Source organism: Giraffa tippelskirchi, chromosome 1, assembly GCF_054371585.1.
Source record: "Giraffa tippelskirchi isolate mGirTip1 chromosome 1, T2T-mGirTip1v1.2.pri, whole genome shotgun sequence".
Lineage (NCBI taxonomy): Eukaryota > Metazoa > Chordata > Mammalia > Artiodactyla > Giraffidae > Giraffa > Giraffa tippelskirchi.
This window is the reverse complement of record NC_137275.1, coordinates 210,004,658-210,027,057: the sequence shown is the minus strand read 5'-3', so window position 1 is coordinate 210,027,057 and position 22,400 is coordinate 210,004,658. Positions and strand designations below refer to the sequence as shown.

General features: G+C 39.0%; 1 protein-coding gene across 33 annotated transcripts in view; it reads right to left on the bottom strand.

Moving 5' to 3' along the window:
* Positions 1–22,400, bottom strand: part of FSD1L (fibronectin type III and SPRY domain containing 1 like) — a 61,655-nt gene extending 39,255 nt beyond the window's left edge. For 19 of the 33 annotated variants that reach the window (XR_014064047.1, XR_014064049.1, XR_014064018.1 and 16 more), the window contains exons 1-4: positions 22,217–22,400; positions 7,095–7,190; positions 4,388–4,519; positions 1,852–1,953 (exon numbers count right to left, since the gene is read on the bottom strand). Coding sequence is in view for 28 of the 33 variants with exons in the window: in XM_081524941.1 (XP_081381067.1) it covers positions 1,852–1,953; positions 4,388–4,519; positions 7,095–7,190; positions 22,217–22,231 (345 nt within the window). In the remaining 5 variants the exon portion in view is untranslated. Of the gene's footprint in view, positions 1–1,851; positions 1,954–4,387; positions 4,520–7,094; positions 7,191–8,610; positions 8,843–15,128; positions 15,330–21,511; positions 22,132–22,216 lie in introns of those variants that run through there. The other 14 variants (XM_081525081.1, XM_081525171.1, XM_081525199.1 and 11 more) reach the window with 6 other exon arrangements.

The following is a 22,400-nucleotide window of genomic DNA, read 5'->3' as shown; positions in this document are numbered from 1 at the left end:
CTTCAAAGGGTTCAAGCTATTAGGCAGTACTGCAAAATGCTGGAAGACAAGACCAAAATAGTAAGAAAAGTAGCACATGAAGAAAATGTATTTAGACCACAAGGTGATTTATTTTACCAGAACCTTTCCAATTTACAATAAACTGGAAACAAGTCTTAACAAAGCTGGAAAGAACAAAGGAGAGGGCAAGAAAGAACAGCATCTCTTGAGAGGAAGAGGAAAGGACTCTGAACATGTCAACAGAAAGAGAAACTTGAGAGAAACAAACTGTTATTAGTGTTTCTAAGCATTAGGTCCTACTTAAATTCAACTGGATTCAAGCTGTTTTTGAGTACCATGTCCACACTTTACAGTTCTGTCTTTTTCCTCTCTCTCAGGCACTCAGCTGTTAATTCTTGCTGCTGTGATTATTTCTATCATTAACAGCTGCCCTAGTCCACTAGAAGGGGACACTGTTGACAACTAGGAAACAAAAAGGGGAAAAAAACCCTAAAAACTCAGTAGTACCATGTACATATTAATAATCAACTGCTTCTGAGAAACTATCACAATTAGAAGATACTAAGTCTCACTCATGAACTGTATGACATTGCTTCTGCTGACTCAAACATCTTTTGCTTTCTGCATGTTTTTGGCTATGTTCCAGGTATTTGAGGTTATCATGTAAATACCCTCTGAATAGGTGATGTATACATACTTTTAAAATAATTTAAAGTATGATACAATTTCCTCATAAATCCTGTACATAAATCTTACAAAGTACTTATGATGAACTTTCTTGTAACCCACATCCAAATTCAAGAATGAATTAGTTAACTGGTTTATGGCAAAAGTACTCTGATTCATTCTGTCAAAAGGAATTAATTTTTAAATTTCATTTTCAAGATGTAGAGATGTAAGTCAGCAAATGTTATCTTCTCAAGGAAGTCTTTTCTACCCCTGAAGTTCATAGAAAAATCATAAAATTAAATCACTGGTGGGCACAAGTGGACTATAAAGCCACCTTTCTAACAATAAAGCAGTTCACTATATAGTCCACAAAGACCAAGAAAATATTAAACTTAAATATCTTATCCTGATAAGACTACTTCACAGTACATATTTTACTAATTATATCACTTAATTTCATACTCTTTCACATCATTTTCTATGTAGTCTACATACTTATTCTACATCAAAGAGTAGATTTGATTTGATAAATTGATAAGCATTTAAAAATGACTATACTAAAGACTTAGAATCTAGAATTAAGAATCTCTTAAACACCAGGTTATAACATTAGCAGTCTTCTTGCTCTACTATTTCTATCTTTGTATCAAATATACCCCATAAGGACATACATTTTAATATTTCAATAAAGCATTCTTAAACAGTAGGACACTTAATAACAAACTTCGTAAAAAATTTCACACTGCTCTCTTATGCATTAAGTGACGATGTTTGCCCAATCAGCTCAGTAAAAGGAACATCAACCTAGATTTTTAAGAATGTTATTAGCAATACCAATCTTCTTTCCTTAGCCATAAAAATGTTTATAACAAAGATATGATTCAGCTAAAGCATACCTTTAAAATAAAGGGAGGATGAAACTGAAAAAAAGAGTAACTTCATACATCTGAATTGAGCATTAAACAAAATTTAAATAAATAATTAATTTGTTCATGGCCCCAATGACACATACTTCTAAGCATATGCTTTGGAATACATGAACAGCTACCATTTTACTTAACAAATTCCAAGCCTTTTCTAGTATTAGAAATGACTGAACGAATTCAAAATTAAACGGGAAAATATCATTTTTTTTAAACAGAACTATCCTTTTTAAGTGGATTAGTCTCATTTTTTTGGTACCTTTGAAAATTCTTCAGGTTCCTTTATATCTAATGATCTTGTTGCAAATTCTAGTAGTTCTTCTGAGTTCTCCAGGGCATTATTACACTGACTAAGTTGACTCTAAAAATAAAAATAAAAATAATAATGATAAATCATCAAAACAGAATTTCTTATGACGAGAATCTTAAGTGAATGTTACAATCTTAATAGCAATAATCAAAAACATATTTTAGAGAGGTACTGAAGGTAATCACTAGTCATATATATAATAAATTTTAATTATCTTAAACCATCCAGAACAGCTTAATTGCATACAGATAAAGGTATACTCATCATTTAAAAATACAAAAGAAAACAAAGCAATTATAAATAGCTGGGGTCAAATTTATTTAAAGATTCTTCCAATTAGGGTAGTCAGAAGACTATCAATGATTTAAATTAAAATATCAAAATAATCCATCTGTAGACAACATCCTCTATAATGGAGACTAAATTTCTAGATGATATTTAACTAAGCTAAAATGTATGAATCAAGTTACAGGTACATTCAGGCGAACACAATCTCAGTACTCCATTTATCACATTACTCAGGTAACACATACTCCTATAAAGGCTAATTTACAGCTTCCAAAACTGGACAACACAGGAGTCACAAATTCAAGTGTCTAGATTTCAAAAAAAAAGTCAAACATGAACAAAAAGCAGTAAGTAACTGTTACAGTGAAGTGCTCTATTATAGTGACGTGTTAATTTCACCTAACACAATCTTTCTTATTCAGTTCTCTCCTCTCTCGGCCTCTCTCCCTCACTTTATCATTTGTAGCTTGAAACTAAGCTAAGTTATGCGAAAATATTGTTAGTGATACCTTTAAACAAAGAAACAAACACATTTCTAAGCTTTTAAATGTATCCAAGATTCTTCTTCAGAATATTTATTAATACGTATTTATTAACATCTATTCCATATTCAAATCTACTTCATTTTCCCTTCAATGCACACTAAAGATAAACTACATAGCAAAGAACAAGCACAAGAGGGAGGGAGGAAGGCCAGAGATTAAGCAACCGAATGTTTAAAAGGTATTCCAAACCGGTGCTGTCAAGAAGGATCTGGGTTCAAGACAGAACAGAAATCTGCACAAGATGAGTCATGGGTGAAACTTCAGGAGATGCAGAGTTTTCCTTTTTTCTCCAATCTTGTTTTTTAAATGAATGAATTTCTTACTTATTGAAATTTATGGATACTTTATGACTAACCTAATTACCCTTAAATGATTTAAGTACAGCTGGCTCTTGAATAACAAGGAGGTTAATCCACATATGCACTTCCCTGGTGGGGAAGAGTCAACCCTTCACATCTGGAGTTCTTTTGCAGCCGCAGAGTAAACCAACCACAGACTGTGTGATACTGCAGTATTTACTACTGAAAAATATCAGCATATAAGTGGATCCTCACAGTTCAAACCCATGTTGTTAACTGTAAAGTAACTCCCACCTCCTAAATATAAACAAGAAATCTCAACCAAGAAGAATGGACAGGCTTGAAAGGGAATTTAATTAACCCTTGGAAACTGTGTGTATACAGCCTGTTTGTAAAGAGAACATCTGTATTCCTCCACAGTTTTCAGATTCTCAAAGATATCATAACCAAAATCAATACACAAAAATCAGTTGCACTTCTATAGATGAACAATCCAAGAAGAAAATTAAGAAAACAATCCCATTTATAGTAGCATCAAAAAGAATGAAATTCTTTGGAGCAAACTTAACCAAGGGGTAAAAGACCTATTCACTGAATCCTACAAAACATTGCTGAAAGAAATTAAAGATACAAATAAATGGAAAAACACAGCTTATGATTATGGATTGGAAGACTTAATATGATCAATACTATTATCCAAAGCAATCTAAAATTCAATGCAAACACTATCAAAATTTCAGTGTATACCCATGTATACTGCAGCATTACTCACAACAGCCAAGAGATAGAGGCAGCCCAAATGTCCACAGATGCATAGATAAAGAAAATGTGGTAAATACATACAAGGGAATATTATTCAGTCAAAAAAGAGAAGGAAATCCTGGCACATGCTACAGAATGGATGAACGTTGAGGACATTATGCTCAGTGAAATAAGCTAGACACCAAAGGGACAAATACTGTATGATTCCACTTATATAAGATAGCTAAAGCAGTCAAAATCAAGAAAACAGACAACACAGTGGTGGTTGCCAGGCAGTGGATGAAGGGGCACATGGAGAGTTGTTCAATGGGCACAGAGTTTCAGTTCTGCAAGATGAAAAAGTCCTAGAGACACATTACACAACAAAGTGAATATACTTAATACTACTGTATATTTAAAAACGGTTAAGAGGGTAAATAAGTTTTTTATCACAATTTTAACAAAATGATATCTATGACCAATACGAAATTAAGAATCACTCTCTTCTATAAAAGTACAGTTACCCACAAAAACTCACAAATTTTTGCTTTTAATAAACCAAGCATTATACAGACTGAAATTATTCATATTTAAATCGTTGTATGATCTCACCTGTAACTCTTGTGATTTACGTGCTTGTTCCTGCTTGATACTGTTAATCATACTTTCCTTTACCTCATCCAATATGGAGTATAAACTGTCAAATTCTTCATCTAATTCTGAAAGTATGTTAGAAGAATTTTCCTGTTTAATAAACGAATAAAACAATTTTACTTAAGAGCTATGAAACACTAAAAAACTAAAAGATACAGTGCTTATTAAAGGAGAGAATAAATTTATACTATGAACTACCATAGCCTAACATCATAAAATAATTAAAATTCTAATATTTGACATAAGGTTTTAAAAACAGATCAATCCAAGAAGCTGGCTGCACTAATACTGATAGTTCTACTTCAGCAATGCAGCCTTTTATGAACTAGCACAGATCCTCTCCTCACTTTTACAAGACTGTTTCTACAGGACAAGGTGAAAGGTTGTTTTAAGGTTGTCAACTTTGTCCTGACCTTTCGGCTCCAAGGCAGGCCCTAAGCCAGTGGTTTACAACCTTTGCTGTGCATGAGAATCACCAGTGAAGCAGATTTTAATAAAATATTCCAGAGATTCTGATTCTGTAACTCTGAGGAATAGTTTGGGCATATAGGGCTGGGGCTGATTTTCCACAAAGTTTTAAACCTCTCAGGTTGTCTAAAACACTGCATTTACACAAGATAAGCAGAATTAAAAGACTAAGTAATCCTTATTGGGTTTGAAGAAATGGATCAAACACTGAATTTTTGTCCTAGAAGGAACCTCAGAAATCATCTACTGACTAGAATTTATAGTCAAACTTCTCAATTTTACAAACTAAAATACAGACTTGCCCAAAGCCCCACACCTAGTTATTAGTGGCAGAGCCAATATAGCATTTCAAACTGTTGCCCTCCCAGAGTTCCTCACTGCCTCATGAAGCAAGATGCTTCTATTTCAAGAAGAAATAAGAAAATATCTGTGAAACTCCTAGATAAGCAATATTCATACTCACAACAATTACGAGGCAGAAGAAATTATCTTAAAAGTATTGTTCAACATAGATGAATCATTCAACTAAGAGAAGTGAAACTGGTACTGGTTTACAGAACTAATACATAAAATCTACTATAATATTACAATCCAAATTTTTCCTTATAATGTTTATAAAACCAGACATGATCTCACTAGAGACTTACAAAAGTGGTGTTAATCATTTTACTATGTTTTATACAGTAGTAAGAACATGATTTGGAGGAAGAAACGTGCAGTCTGGAAGGCAGAACTAAGTCAAATTCCACACTAAACACTCAGTAAAAGTGTGACACTGGAAAAGCCACTTAAATTCCTGGACCTCAGTTCTTCCATCTATAAAAAGGAACTGGCCTACTCTTTTCCCTCTCAATGACCAACTGGCACATCCTTAGAGTCTCCTGCCCACTACAGCTTACATTCCCATCTTCAATGACAAGGGTGTAGTTTAATTCCACCTCTATTTCTTTTTCTGGATGCTAAAGTAAAGTCCGAATAATTTGTCAATCAGGAAAAAAAGTATGAGCTAGATCTATCTTAAGGCATCTTTTTCCAGATTTCAAATACAATGATTCTCTTGTCCATAGACCAAGAGTTTTAGAACCACTGCTGCTAAGTCGCTTCAGTCGTGTCCGACTCTGTGCGACCCCATAGACGGCAGCCCACCAGGCTCCACCGTCCCTGGGATTCTCCAGGCAAGAATACTGGAGTGGGTTGCCATTTCCTTCTCCAGTGCATGAAAGGGAAAAGTGAAAGCGAAGTTGCTCAGTCGTGTCCGACTCTTAGCGACCCCATGGACTGCAGCCTACCAGGCTTCTCCGTCCATGGGAGTTTCCAGGCAAGAGTACTGGAGTGGGGTTCCATTGCCTTCTCCGTTAGAACCACTAGTTTTGCTTATTTAAAGAAACTGGATTAGTGGACTCCAATAAAATACTTTGAGAAAGATAGTTAAAGTGGTGAAGATTATAATCAACTAACTTCAACCACAGCAAATTCAGAGGACAAGGAAACATAAGACCATAGGTTTAACAGGCCAAGAGCTTGGCAATTATCTAGGCTGAACCAAACAAAAACCATAGGAAAGGATTCACTGTCTACAAGGGTCCTGGAAATCTTCTATTAATATGTTTATCTTACAAAAAAATGACCCTTAAATTAAGGCGCATTCACAGAAAGGCATCACCAGCTTATCTTAAGGTCCCTTCCACAATCAACATTTGATTATTAACAGTATGGATTACCCACCTAAACCTGGGATCATTTCCTGAAGTATTCCCCTCTCTTCTCATTGGGCACTTTATCTTTTATGTTTTAATTTCATCTAGTTCTGCAAGTGGACCTCTTACTATTTACATTTCCCTTCTATTATTTACTGTAAAAGAAATGTTTAGCTTCCCAGTACTTTTGGAAAGGTACGATTTGCTCTCACTTCGGATTAGAAAATACAAACATGAAATGGAAAGGAACAAAAGTGAGCATTATAATATTCCTACCAATTACTATTCCAGAGTTTTCTTCTTCCCTTACTATTTGATCTTTCTATGGAGAATCCGGGACTAGCAAATGAAGGATTTTTATTCATCTGCCGTTAAAAAACCCTGCTCTCATATTCATCAGTTTATAATCTAGAGCTAATGGTATATATTATACTTATGATTCAACCCAACAATCATTCACTGTGATACATTCACACAAAATTTTCTAAGCAGATTCATACCTGAACTCCTTTTAGTGTTTGGTTTAGTGTGTCAATAAAGTTCTGAATTTCATCATTTTTATTTGCCAGAGTTGAAATGATCCTTTGTAGAGCTTCCTAGGATAAAAAATTTTTTAACATTATGATATTTTATTAAAAGAGAATTATAAACTTCACTACAACAATTGTCTTAAAAAAAAAATCTCTGAATATAAGAGCATATTATGTAACAAATAGGAGCAATGTAAAACTGCTCATTGCTCAAAGGCTATAATTACAAAAGATGACATACATACTGGTTGTTTTAAAAGCTCTTATCCAACCATACCTTTCACCACCATACCTTTCAACTACAGATGATCAATATTATTTAGTCACCACCATATCTTTCACACTACAGATGACCAGCATTATTTAATATGAAGACTGTTACATTAAGTCATAAGGCCATGGCAAATGAGTAAAATCAAATTCTTAAACGATGCAAAAATAAATGAAAACTTCTAATCAACATCAGGATATAGGAGTAAAAGTTGAGACGTTGAAATTTGACATGTATAAAAATTAAAAAAATTAAATCTTAGAAATATGAAAGTAGATAATAAATTTGCATTTAAAATTACATTTACCAATACAATATTGCAACAATCCTTCAATTAAAAACATTTTTTAAATTATAACATTTATGGAAATATTTACAGATGATATAGAACCATAATAAATAAGGCAGATAATTTTAGTAGCAAATACCTCAGACTTTGATAATGCTTCCTATTATAATAGAACACTTGATTATTTAATTTTTTCATATCTCTAGTTCAGTGTTGTCCAATAAAACTTCCTGCTATGATGGAAATACCCAATACGTGTAAATAAAAGTGGAAGGGAAAAAAACGCAGAAACCTAGGCCATCATTAGTTAGTTAGTTAGTTCAGTCAATCAGTCGTGTCTGATTCTTTGCGACCCCATGGATGCAGCACACCAGGCCTCCCTGTCCATCACCAACTCCCAGAGTTTACTCAAACTCATGTCCATTGAGCCACCCAACCATCTCATCCTCTGTCGTCCCCTTCTCCTCCTGCTTTCAATCTTTCCCAGCACCAGGGTCTTTCTAAATGAGTCAGTTCTTCGCATCAGGCGGCCAAAGTATTGGAGTTTCAGCTTCAGCATCAGTCCTTCCAATGAATATGCAGGACTGATTTCCTTTAAGATGTACTGGTTGGATCTCCTTGCAGTCCAAGGGACTCTCGAGAGTCTTCTCCAACACCACAATTCACAAGCATTAATTCTTTGGTGCTCAGCTTTCTTTATAGTTCAACTCTCACATCCATACATGACTACTGGAAAAACCATAGCTTTGACTAGACGGATCTTTGTTGGCAAAATAATGGCTCTGCTTTTTAATATGCTGTCTAGGTTGGTCATAACTTTTCTTCCAAGAGCAAGCATCTTTTAATTTCATGGCTGCAGTCACCATCTGCAGTGAGTTTGGAGCCCAAGAAACTAAAGTCTGTCACTGTTTCAACTGTTTCCCCACCTATTTGTCATGAAGTGATGGGACCAGATGCCATGATCTTAGTTTTCTGAATGTTGAGTTTTAGGCCAACTTTTCACTCTCCTCTTTCACTTTCATCAACAGGCTCTTTAGTTCTTCTTCGCTTTCTGCCACAGGGTGGTATCATCTGCATATCTGAGGTTATTGATATTTCTCCTGTCAATCTTGATTCCAGCTTGTGCTTCCTCCAGCCCAGCGTTTCTCATGATGTACTCTGCATATAAGTTAAATAAGCAGGGTGACAATATACAGCCTTGACGTACTCCTTTCCCTATTTGGAAACTACCAACACAATTGCACTCATCTCACACGCTAGTAAAGTAATGCTAAAAATTCTCCAAGCCAGGCTTCAGCAATACATGAACCGTGAACTTCCAGATGTTCAAGCTGGTTTTAGAAAGGGCAGAGGAACCAGAGATCAAATTGCCAACATCCACTGGATCATCGAAAAAGCAAGAGTTCCAGAAAAACATCTATTTCTGCTTTAGTGACTATGCCAAAGGCTTTGACTGTGCAGATTACAATAAACTGTGGAAAATTCTGAAAGAAATGAGAATACCAGACCACCTGACCTGCCTCTTGAGAAACCTGTATGCAGGTCAGGAAGCAACAGTTAGAACTAGACATGGAACAACAGACTGGTTCCAAATAGGAAAAGGAGTACGTCAAGGTCATCATTACAGTCTTTCATTTGTGCTCTACACACAGTCATCAACTATGGTAGATTTTACCTCTAAACTAACTCTGGGTAGCCATTTCTTTCTCCAGAGGAGCTTTCCAACCCAGGGCTCAAACGCAGGTCTCCTGCATTGCAGGCAGATTCTTTACCATCTGAGCCACCAGGGAAGCCCTAAAACTCTGTAATCAGTATTACCACAAGTCAGTATCATATCTCAATTTACACTCTTGCAAAATTTCTTCACTGGCCTCTGATCCATTCTTTCTCCCCTGTAATCAGTTCCCTATATTGCAGCTAGAGTAGTAAGTTAAGCATCACTCTTCCTGATCAATGATCTTACGTAAGTCCTTGGATAAAATTAAAATCTTTTAACATGAGCTATTAACATGACCTTACATAATCCGTAAGACCCTGTATGATCTCCCCATTGCCTACCTCACCTATTTCAATTCACACCAGACTTCCTCTCTCTTACTTTATTCCAGCTTCAGGAGCCTGCCGTGACTGTCTCTAAAATGCCTTGCTTCCCACCTGGGAACCCTCACATTTATCAGCTTCTTCACCTATAACCACTGTTCTAAAACATATACATGATTTATTGTTAATACAAGTTCCAAAAAGTATAGAATGTGCCCATTCTATATATCTAGGTATACATATATGCTTGCTTCATTTCTTTTATTTCCAAAGCCTGATGGTGAAGAAGGGCGAAGATAGCTTTCAGCTGGGACTCTCTCAATCTAACAGGATGCTGATAAGGATCTTTCAGACTTCATTTTAGGTTTCAAGCCTCCCATTACCCTCCAAACACTGATAGATAAAGTGATAAAGATGGATAAAGGCAATATAAATTATCTGAAGTTTATCTAGATAATATTGAATATAATTGATCTTAGTGGCCATGACTAAAAGTTTTAGGTGACACAGGTCTGAATATATGCTTTGACAAATACGAATTCTGCTGGATCACAGTAAAATATATAGAACATTATGTCTCCAGAGGCAGTATGCACAGGTAGTCTCAGCCATTATCCTTTGATCACACACCACAGGCACCAGGATTTGGGGGCAGGGAGGGGGAACCTACTCTCAGAATTAAGTCTCTCAATTACTTGACTACGGAATTAGGCTAAAGTAACTGCCATGCTAACAAAAAAAGAGTGGGGGGTTCACGCCCCAGCCAAGCACTACTGCTATGGAATGGCTCAAACTAACCTGGGATATGCAAGGCATGAAGTACCATCTTCAAAGAATAGCTTAAAGTTATGCTTATAGTCCCTATAAATCATGTGAAGTAAAAGTACAACCAATTGACTATGAGCAAAATAATACAACTAACACTGGCTTCCCTGGTGGCTCAGATGGTAAAGCATCTGCCTGCAATGTGGGAGACCCGGGTTTGATCCCTGGGTCAGGAAGATCCCCTGGAGAAGGAAATGGCAACCCACTCCAGCACTCTTGCCTGGAAAGTTCCATGGACGGAGGAGCCTGGTAGGCTACAGTCCATGGGGTCCCAAAGAGTTGGACACAACTGAGCAACTTCACTACTTTATACTCTTAAAGGCCAAGCACTATCTTAAGCTCTTTACATAAATTTGTTTAATTCTCTCAAGAATCCTATGAGGCAGGATACTTGGTTATCCCCATTTTCCAATTCAGAAGCTGAGGTATAAAGAAGGTAGGTAACTTGCCCAGGACCTCAAGAGTTAGTATGTGGCAGAGCCAGAATTCAAATCACAACAGTCTGCCTCATGAGTCTATGCTCTTTTTTTCTTTTTTTTTCCCCCTGAGTCTGTGCTCTTAACAATTAACATTATACTATCTGAAAACAAAGGTCAGAGGTTCATGTAAAGAAGGTCAGAACATCTAAGGACACTGAAAGGACTTAAGATGGTCTTTAAAATTACAAAAAATTAGGAATGATCAAGAGGTTGTAACCTTTGTTACATGTTGCAACCTTTGCTGCAGGAAGGGGGACCTCTTCCAGGACCCAAAAGTGGGCTCTTGTCTAACTCTCAGAAATGAATTGTCCGAGGAGACACATGTGCTGACAAAGCAAAAGAGTTCATTGGGAAAGGGCACCAGGGTGGACACCAGTAGGGTAAGGGAACCCAGGAGAACAGCTCTGGCTCAAAGCCTCGGGTTTTATGGTGATGGGATTAGTTTCCAGTTTGTCTTTAGCCAATCACCCTAACTCAGAGTCCTTCCTGGTGGTGCACGCCTTGTTCAACCAAGATGGATGCCAGAGAGAAGGATTCTGGGAGATGGTCAAATATGTGGTGTCTCCTTTTGACCTTTGCTGAACTCTTACGGTTGGTGGTGGCTTATTAGTTCTGTGTTCCTTACCAGGACCTCCTGTCGTAAAACAACTCATGCAAATAGTTACTATGGTGCCTGGCCAGGGTGGGCGGTTTCAGTCAGCGTGCTTCCCCTAACACCATCTCGCCAAATACAAGGGCAACAGTATCAGCTGTTCTTACTACAGGTATACCATCTTTTAAATCTGAGAACATGATGACTGTCACTATTTGAAATGGCATGATTCCACTGGCTTTAACTTAATATATGTGAATGCGACAAATTCAAATGTCTTAATTCTGCATTCAACAAAAAGCTCGGCCAACGTGGGCTACTTAACTGCAAACTATCCAGGGCAACAAGCCCCTGAAGTTTTGATGCAGAAACTTCTCGTTCTTAGAACTAGTGGCAAAACACGAGTATAGCCAGGCTTTCAGGCTACTCTGAATCCAAAATCATCAATACCAAGTGGTCATAACTGGGCACTGTGATAACTGGACCCTGTGATCTACGGGTTTCCCAGCAGGGTCTACTTGGGCCAGGAGAAAATTTCTGATTCAAATTCTACATTAATATTCCAGACAGTTGAGATACACAAACCTAGATCCACTGCAAATATCACTAATCAATCTACAATTTAAGGGGGCCAAACAATTACTATAGCCATTTCGGTGAGCAGTCAATAAGCACTATGTGCCAGGCGAGCTTCCCTGGTGGCTCAGCAGTAAGGAATCTGCCTGCCAATGCAGGAGATATGGGTTTGATCCCTGGGTCAGGAAGATCCCCTGGAGAATGAAACGGCTACCCACTTCAGTATTCTTGCCTGGAAAACCCCATGGACAGAGGAGCTTGGTGGGTCCATGGGGTCTTAAAAGTCAGACATAAGTCAGCAACTAAACAGCAACAACATGCCAGGCACTGTGGAAAGCTTCTAACGTGGACTACTTTGTAATCACCACAACAGAAAGTAGTCTTTGCATCTTCTGGTTGAAGAGAAGGTTAAAGGGTTCTTTGATCACATAGCTGTCAAATGGCAGTCACAATTCAAATCCAGAAAGCTACCTCGCGAGTCTGCACTTTAACACCACTCTAAGCTATATACACTGCAGATGATTGTACAAAACAATCAGAGGGTTCCCGGAACCAGAGAAAAGGGATCAATGAAAATATCCTAATGCCACGAGATTATGCCACCTGTTTCACTCCACACCACAGACCCTTCCTTTGATTTAGGTAATGAGCAGAAATCCAGAATGCTCTATACGGTTGGTAAGTTAGACAACCAGAATCTTACCAACCGACCACAGCTATGGCAACACATAACAAGAGTACTGTGCTCAAATGTGAGCACGGTGCAAAGAGCTAAAAAAGGAGAATTATATATTGGTGAGGAATTCAGGAATCTGATCATCGTGCATACTTAGTCTCTCAATCCTGTCCAACTCTTTGTGACCCAACGGACTGCAGCCCGCCAGGCTCCTCTGTGCACATGGGATTCTCCAGGCAAGAATACTAGAGTGGGTTCCCATGCTCTCCTCCAGAGGATCTTCCCAACCCCAGGATCGAACCCAGGTCTCCCGCATTGCAGGCGGATTCTTTACCATCTGAGCCACCAGGGAGGAATCTGATTGTCAGAAATAGCTAACTGGGAGGAAGCCATGCCCTCTATTGTTATAGTGAAGCAGCTGGGATTACCACTTCTGTATACGGACGCAACTGAGGTGATCCGCAGAAAAAAAATCTAATAAAACGCCTGGTGAGGAATGCTGCCTTTTCACCCTGAGCCCAGGTGTAAGATGTCAGGGCAGAAGAGATTCTCTCCCAGCAAGGATGTGAGGAAATAACAATGTGTCAGAGGCTGAAGAAGCCTCCCATTTTCAGTGACCTCTGAACTGGCTGTTCCATCCTGTGAAATCCAGGAAGCTCGCCTTCAGCCAAGGACACCAGGAGTCCCACCATCTAACTAAGGGAGGTGGGATGGAAGTAAAGATGGGGGTACTCTCAGGTACTGCTGGGAGCAGTATAAACTGACAAAATCCTTCTAAAGGGTGACTTGGCAATACACATCAAAGGATATAAGTATTATACAGACAATGACTCAAATTCCACTTCTATTAATTTCTTCTAAGTTAAAGGGTAACTAATTAATTAAAGATATAAGCAGAGACTTGACAACAAAGACGTTCATCTTAGTGTTATTTATAATATTAAAAAGACCAACATAAATGTATGACAAAGGGTACTCATTAAAAGTCAACTAATATTAACACATCCATACTAAAGAAAATTGCTGAATCATTAAAAGTGCTGTATAACAATATTAACATGGTAAAAGATACTTCACATATTAAGTGAGAGGCAAATTATAAACTACTATAAATAGCATGATACTATAGTTAAAATTTTTAAGTTTCTACATTCATAGTCAACAAGAGAGTCCGAAATGCAGTACTTGGATGCAATCTCAAAAACAACTCTCAGTTTGCTTTCAATGCAAACCATTCAGCATCACAGTAATCCAAGTCTATGCCCCAACCACTAATGCCAAAGAGGCTGAATTTGAACAGTTCTATGAAGACCCACAAAACCTTCTACAACTAACGCCAAAACAAGATAACCTTTTCTTATAGGGGATTGGAATGCAAAAGTAGGAAGTCAAGAGATACCTGGAGTAACAGGCAGGTTTGGCCTTGGAGTACAGAATGAAGCAGGGCAAAGGCTAATAAGAGTTTTGCCAAGAGAATGCATTGGTCACAGCAAACACCTTCTTCCAACAACATAAGAGACTACTCTACAATGGACATCACCAGATGGTCAATACCGAAATCAGACTGATTATATTTTGCAGATGAAGATGGAGAAGCTCTATACAGTCAGCAAAAACAAGACCTGGATGGAGCTCACTGACTCAGATCTTGAACTGCTTATTGCAAAATTCAGGCTTAAATTGAAGAAAGTAGGGAAAACTACTAAGCCATTCAGGTATGACCTTAATCAATTCCCTTATGATTATACATTGGAGGTGACAAATAGATTCAAGAGATTACATCTGGTAGATGGAGTGCCTGAAGAACTATGGACAGAGGTTCACAACACCGTATTGGAGGAGGTGATCAAAACAATCCCCAAAGGAAAAATGCAAAAAGGCAAAATGGTTGTCTAAGGAGGCCTTACAAACAGCTGAGAAAAGCAGAGAAGCTAAAGGCAAAGCAGAAAGGGAAAGATATATCCAACCAAATGCAGACTTCCCGAGAATAGCAAGGAGCGATAAGAAAGGCTTCTTAAGTGAACAATGCAAAGAAATAGAGGGGAAAAAATAGAATGGGAAAGTCTAGAGACCTCTTGAAGAAAACTGGAGATACCAAAAGAACATGGAACATTTCATGCAAAGATGGGCACAATAAAGGACAGAAATGGCAAGAACCTAACAGAAGCAAAAGATATTAAGAGGTGGCAAGAATACACAGAACTATACAAAAAAGGTCTTAATGACCTGGATAACCACGATGGTATGGTCACTCACCTAGAGCCAGACATCCTGGAACGTGAAGTCAAGAGGGCCTTAGGAAGCATTACTACAAAGCTAGTGGAGGTGATGGAATTCCAGCTGAGCTATTTCAAGTTCTAACAGATGATGCTGTTAAAGTGCTGCACTCAATGTCAGCAAATTTGGAAAACTCAGCAGTGGCCACAGGACTGGGATAGGTCAGTTTTCATTCCAATCCTAAAGAAAGGCAATGCCAAAGAATGTTCAGATTGTGCTCATCTCACATGCTATCGAGGTAATGCTCAAAATCCTTCTAGCTAGGCTTCAGCAGTATGTGAACCAAGAACTTCCAGATGTACAAGCTAGATGTAGAAAAGGCAGAGGAATCAGAGATCAAATTGCCAACATTTGCTGGATCATAAAAAAAGCAAGAGAATTAAAAAAAAAAAAATCTACTTGCTTCATTGACTACACTAGTCTTTGACTTTGTTGTGGATCACAACAAACTGTGGAAAATTCTTACACAGATGGGAATACCAGTCCCCCTCACCAGTCTCCTGAGAAACCTATATACAGGTCAAGAAACAATAGTTAGAAACGAACATGGAAAAACGGACTGGTTTAAAATTGGGAAAGGAGTGGGACTTCCATGGTAGTCAGTGGTAAGAGTCTGCCTTCCAATGCAGGGGATGCAGGTTGGATCCCTGGTCAGGGAACTAAGACCCCCACATGCTGCGGGCCATTAAGCCTTCATGCCACCAGAGAGTCTGCCTGCAGCAACTATGATCCAGTGCAGCCAAATAACTAACAAAATATCTATTTTTAAAAAACAAAATTTAAAAAAAATTGGGAAAGAAGTATGTCAAAGATATATATTGTCACCCTGCTTATTTAACTTCTATGCAGAGTACATCAGGCAAAATGCCCATCTGGATGAATCTCAAGGGAGATTCAAAATTGCCAGGAAAAATATCAACAACCTCAGATATGCAGATGATGGCACTCTAATGGCAGAAAGGGAAGACGAACTAAAGAGCCTCTTGATGAGGGTGAAAGAGGAGAGCGAAAATGCTGGCTTAAAACTCAACATTCAAAAAACTAAGATCATGGCATCAGGTCCCATCACTTCACGGCAAGTAGAAGGGGGAAAAGTGGAAACAGTGACTGACTATTTTCTTGGGCTCCAAAATCACTGCAGACAGTGACTACAGCCATGAAATGAAAAGACACTTGCTCCTTGGAAGAAAAGCTATGGCAAACCTAGACAGTGCATTAAAAAGCAGACATCACTTTGCCGACAAAGGTCCATATAGTCAAAGCTATGGTTTTGCCAGTAGTCACGTAGGGTTGTGAGAGTTAGACCATAAAGAAGGCTGAGTGCTGAAGAATGATACTTTGGAACTGTGGTGTTGGAGAAGACTCTTCAGAGTCCTTTGGACTACAAATAGATCAAGCCAGTCAATCCTAAAGGAAACCAATCCTGAATATTCATTCACTGGAAGGACTGAAGCTGAAGCTCTAATACTCTGGCCACCTGACGTGAAGAGCCAACTCACTGGAAAAGACCCTGATGCTGGGAAAGACTGAGGGCAGGAAAAGAAAGGGGCAACACAGGATGAGATGGTTGGATGGCATCACCTAGTCAACGGACATGAGTCTGAGCAAACTCTGGGAGATAGTAAAGGACAGGCAAGCCTGGTGTGCTGCAGTCCATGGGGTCGCAAAGAGTTGGACACGACTGAGTGATTGAACAACAACAATATGTATTAAAAAACCCTGGAATATAATACACATATAAATGTTAAAAGAAGTCATCTCTGGGTAGCAGGATTATGGGTGATTTTTATTTTATTTTCATTTATCTGTATTTCCTAATTCCCTAATAAACTTCTATTAGTTATATTTATAATATAACAGAAGCGCACAGGCTGGCTCTGTTAATATTATTATAAATTAGTTCAAAATATGATTATCTATCATCAATGAATATCAATAACTGAGATCAGATTCTATCAGAACCTTGTGACTAGGAAGAAGTGTCAACTGAGGATATAAAACATATGAAAAGAAAGCTGGAGGAAAAAATTCACTAACTTCAAAATACTGTCTACACTAGGTTGGAGTGGAATATCTACTACTATGGAATTCAATATGTGTTTGTTGCATTAATAATTCTGCTTACTTTCAGCCAGGCACTGCAATGAACCATTGTCTTTTAAAAGGTTTTTTTTAAGTTTAACTGTATTTCTAATTTTTTAAAACTGTTAAGTTCAATAAAAAATGAAGATACCTGTGTTTAAACACTGATTATGAGTATGTTAGCATAGTTCTTTGAAGAGGGCATCTCATATCTTGTACGTCCCAGGTTGCTCTGATTCAGTCCATGGGCATGACTGCCACTGTGCTTGGCTGGGGTTTATAAAACCCCGGTTACACTTTCCTGTTCACACCTCTATTTTAGAAAGCAAAGACCCTCCCTCAAAAAATAAAAAGAGCTGGAGAGAGGGAAGATACATATATTATAGGAAAATAAAGATTTATAGCAGCAAGAGAGACCAAATTCCAGAGTTTTATCTAAATCATGTTCTTTGCTGCTGCTGCTGTTAAGTCGCTTCAGTCGTGCCCGACTCTGTGCGACCCCACAGACGGCAGCGCACCAGGCTCCTTCGTCCCTAGGATTCTCCAGGAAAGAATACTGGAGTGGATTGCCATTTCCTTCTCCAATGCATGCATGCATGCTAAGTTGCTTCAGTTGTGTCCGACTCTGTGCGACCCCATGGACAGCAGCCCACCAGGCTCCTTTGTCCACGGGATTCTGTAGGCAAGATTACTGGAGTGGGTTGCCATTTCCTTTTCCAAAATCATGTTCTATACTTTCCATCAACTATTTTTACTAGACTTAACTAGTTTCTTAACCAAAAAACCCTACTTTATAGGGGTTTATTTCTGTTAATGTTTTAAGTTTCAATGACATTAATTATATGACCATATAAAGGCAAAGGAGCCAGGCAAAAGTGTGCTAATGAAAAAAGCTTGAGCTGTGAGCAAAGAGCTGGTTTGAATCCAGACTACCACTTGCTAACTGTGTGACTCTCAACAAGTTATTTAATCTCTCTTGAGTTCCATCTTCTATATCTGGGCAACAGGAATAAGAGCCGTTGTGAGAATTTAAAGCAGTCTAACATAATACTGTATGCAGAAGAATACTCAAATTTCATTTCTCTTTCCTCTGCTCAATCCTGAAGGACAGGCAGTCAATCCTAAAGGAAATCAGTCCTGAATATTCATTGGAAGGACTGATGCTGAAGCTGAAACTCCAATACTTTGGCCACCTGATGTGAAGAACTGACTCATTTGAAAAGACCCTGATGCTGGGAAAGATTGAAGGCAGGAGGAGAAGGGGATGACAAAGGATGAGATGGTTGGATGGCATCACCGACTCGATGGACATGAGTTTGAGCAAGCTCCAGCAGTTGGTGATGGACAGGGAAGCCTGGCGTGCTGCAGTCCATGGGGTCGCAAAGAGTCGGACACGACTGAGCGACTGAACTGAACTTCCTTTGCTCAGGACTGAGAAAAAGAAATAATTTTGGAGCATGAGGCAGTGGGTTATCTGGATACGGTGTGAGTCTCTGAACTGCCAGAGTACGCTATGAAGGCAAAGGATAGCAAATACCAGGGCAGAGGAAGAAACTGGGATGAGGAAGCCAAGTGCAGACATGCTACTGACTGCAGGCTCTGCTGTGCTTTATCTAAAATTCTCCCTACTCAGTTTCCCAATCTAGGTTTGCTCAGTCTTGTACATCAAACCTTGCCTGTCACTACCCCTAGGTAGAAAGTAGAGTATATGGGGGAAAGTGAGGAAAAGCAAACAACTGACAATGTACTTTTGGTGACATCTTTCCTCTAGGATCCCTACCCTTTCCTCTCCACCTTTATTATTCCTACAGCAGGAACCTTTCCTGGACACAGCAACCCCTATGAATATGAATGATCTCCTGCACAAGAATTTAACTTAAACTATCAAATTCTAAGCACCAAGATTCTGGAAAGGTGCAAATGTCTTGTTTCAATGGTTTCTTTGAACATACACATTTTATCAGGTAAAGAAACCTTTGGGATTTTATCTTAAAACCACTTAAAAGGACATAATCAAAAGGTCTGAGTATCAAATAAAGCCACCTATCCATAACACAAAAGTGTCCCAGAAACTTGATATAAACAAAATCCCTCTATTTCTAGGAGATAACACTGTGGCTTTCTGTATCCAACAGTACTCTTTACATACCCAAGGCAATTATGTTTTCTTCCTCTACTCAAACAGAGCATCTGTTGCTAACACAACACTGAAGTCCAAGTTATTTCCACAGACAAAAAAGCAGCTGGTCAAGCTAATCCAATTGCTGACTAGCCATCATCAAGCTTCTGTAAGACTGTCCAGTTAACTTAACCTCTATTGTCAGACTGCATGAGTCAGAACTTCCAATCCTCTTTCAGTTAGGATTTAACAACACTTCTTTGGCACCATCATTTGAAATATTTATTACAGACACAAACACAGAAAACAAGCTTTAAACTTAAGGACAAAGGTACAAAACAGCTAGATCGGATTAGAAAAAGTAAGAGAAATTATCAACAAAGGGATAAAGTTATTTTGAAGTTGGGATTATGAGATTAGTAAACACTTAACAGACAGTACTGATGTGTGCTAGGCACCAAGTGATTTTTAAAAACTAACACGATAGTCATAACACTTTGAGGTAAGTAGACTGTAAAGATCAGAAAATGGAGACATAGCCAACTGCCCAACCTTATTCAGTTCATAAATTGCAGGACTGGAGACCTGACTCCGAAGCCATCCTCTTAATTTAAAGCTCAAATCCCCAAGTCTTACAAATGGCAATATTCAAGCCACCCTCACCCTTTCCCACTTGTGGTACTTGTGTTTCCTTATGCTGACTAAGGTATCATCTCTGCTGTTTCTTTCATTTTAACATTCTAGAACAGAAAAGAAAAGCCATGCCAAGGGTGTACTACTGACTTATTTCAAGAGAAATATCCAGCTTAGTTCATTATTAGTTGAGGTATATAATTGATTCTGCAGTAATTCATGAGAAAAAAGATGCTCAAATTCAGAGCAATGAATTGGTTATAAGCATTAACACATGGTGCCTGTTTTAAGCTGTGAGACAAAATAAAGGCTTTTTATTAGAAATATTTGTTACCACCAATGAAATTCAACATATTTTCTAATACTAAGAAGTTGATTCTCTTAAGTTATCTAAGATAAATTAATATCAGTAAGAAAGAACAGCTAATTCTTCACTACTTCTGCTAAAACTGTACACAATATGTATAGGTACTCAAATATCAAAACAAAATCTGCAAAGCAAGCAAGTTCCAATGTTGGCCTTATGGATGGCTACTAGTATGACCATGCAGGACTCACAACCTCCAACTCTCAAGTCCTCATTAAAGTGAGAGAATATATATGCCCTGGCAAAGTAGGATGATCCACATTAAAATACTTTTAAAAATTACATTTTACAGTACAGAGACTACTTTAGTACTTATTCTTTATAAAATTTAAGGCACTGTACTCTAAAGTACATAATTCATACTGTATTATATTACCTGGTTTTTACAATAACTCTATATTCTCATTTCCACTATACAGATGTAGAACTAGATTAGTCACAGCTAAGTGATTTGCTCTGTATCACAAAGTTACATATAGAGCATAGAATCCAAGTCTCTGGACTCCCAAGTCTTTGACCTTCCATTTTCTCTGAACTAATCTCAGATATCACATGCCCTTTACTTTAAAAGTTAAATAAGCTTTGAAATGTTTTACAAATTAGGCAGAGACATTTTAAATGTATATTCAAAACACAAAATGTTAATTTTTTTAAAATGTCTAATAGTCAAGTGAATAAAACAGTATATATGAGTTTCAGGATGAACACATACAAGGAAATCATGTGATTTTTGTTAAATACTGTAACAGTTAACGTTTAACACATCACTACACTATTCTCTCATGCCCCACAGTGTTCCTCAAGGAGATGATTCCAGGCAAAATTACAGAAAACACCGTTCTAATAAGTCTTTCCAGTGCTTCCTATCTAATAATACAAAAGAATGGGCTCTTGTTTTTGCCTGTTATTATTAATAACACTCGTGTTTCCTTCCTATACTGTACTATTTCAATTACTATAATCTAATAAAGAGAGCACAGTGGTTGATTTCTATATAGGGATTATGACTAAGTATTAACTCACTTCTAATTGTATTCAAAACATTGGCTACGTTCTCTAAATATATTTTTGGCTAACAGAAACGGTTAGTTCTGTTATGCCCTGTCCTTAACTTGCTCAGAAAGTATAATATATGCCAAAACGATCATTAAGGGAACTGACCAGCAACACTGAGCTGGCCAGAGGGTGGGACCGCTGCTCCGACAACTATCAGTCTTTTCTCTCAATTCAATCAACACTATAAACAGTAAGACGTGCCGGGGAACTAGTCCCAAGGAGGGCGGGGCGGGGGCGGGGAGCGGTGCAAAAGGCGGGTGTGGGGGGGATGGAGGGGGGAGTGGAGGGGGAGGGGGAGAGAAGAGGGAGAGGGGGAGGGGGGAGGGGGTACCAAGGAGACCTGGTTCCCGACCTAATGAGACACAGATTGCGCCAAAATAGGAGACGACTGGGTGGAGGAGAGTGGGTCAGCTTCGGCGTCAGCAGGTACACCCCTAGGTGCTTTGATTTCCTCTTCTGCTGAGGATGGATAAACCCTCACTAGCACGCGGGAAGGCTGCGAAAATCACAGGGGGCCTAGATCGTTGCAGAAAATGATGGGAAAAAATGGGGGCGGCTCCCGATGTCCCCTCGGGTTCAGGCACTAGGACCACCTGCAGGGCAGAGGCTATCCGGGGCCACCGGGCGCGGTCCCTGCACCCCGGCGGGCGTCGCTTTACTCCCGAGAAGGGTGCCTGGCGGCCTCGCCCTCCGCGGCCATAGCCCAGCCCGGCCCGGCCGGCCCCGCGCGCCCACCGCCCACCCGGCCCAGGGCGCCCCGCCCACCCTCCGCTCGGCCTCGGCGACCTCGCGGCCCCCGCCCCCGCTTACTTTCTGGGAGTCCATGGCCAGGGACGGTGTCCGCTGCACCCCAAACAGCGTCGAAGAACTTTGTGAGGAGGCGGAGGGAGGTCGGACACGCCGAGACCGCTACCCACGGCCGTGGCTCTGCTGGGCCGCCGCCGCTGCCGGAGCCTCAGCTTCAGCCCGCACCGGCGCCGCCCGGCCCCGCCCC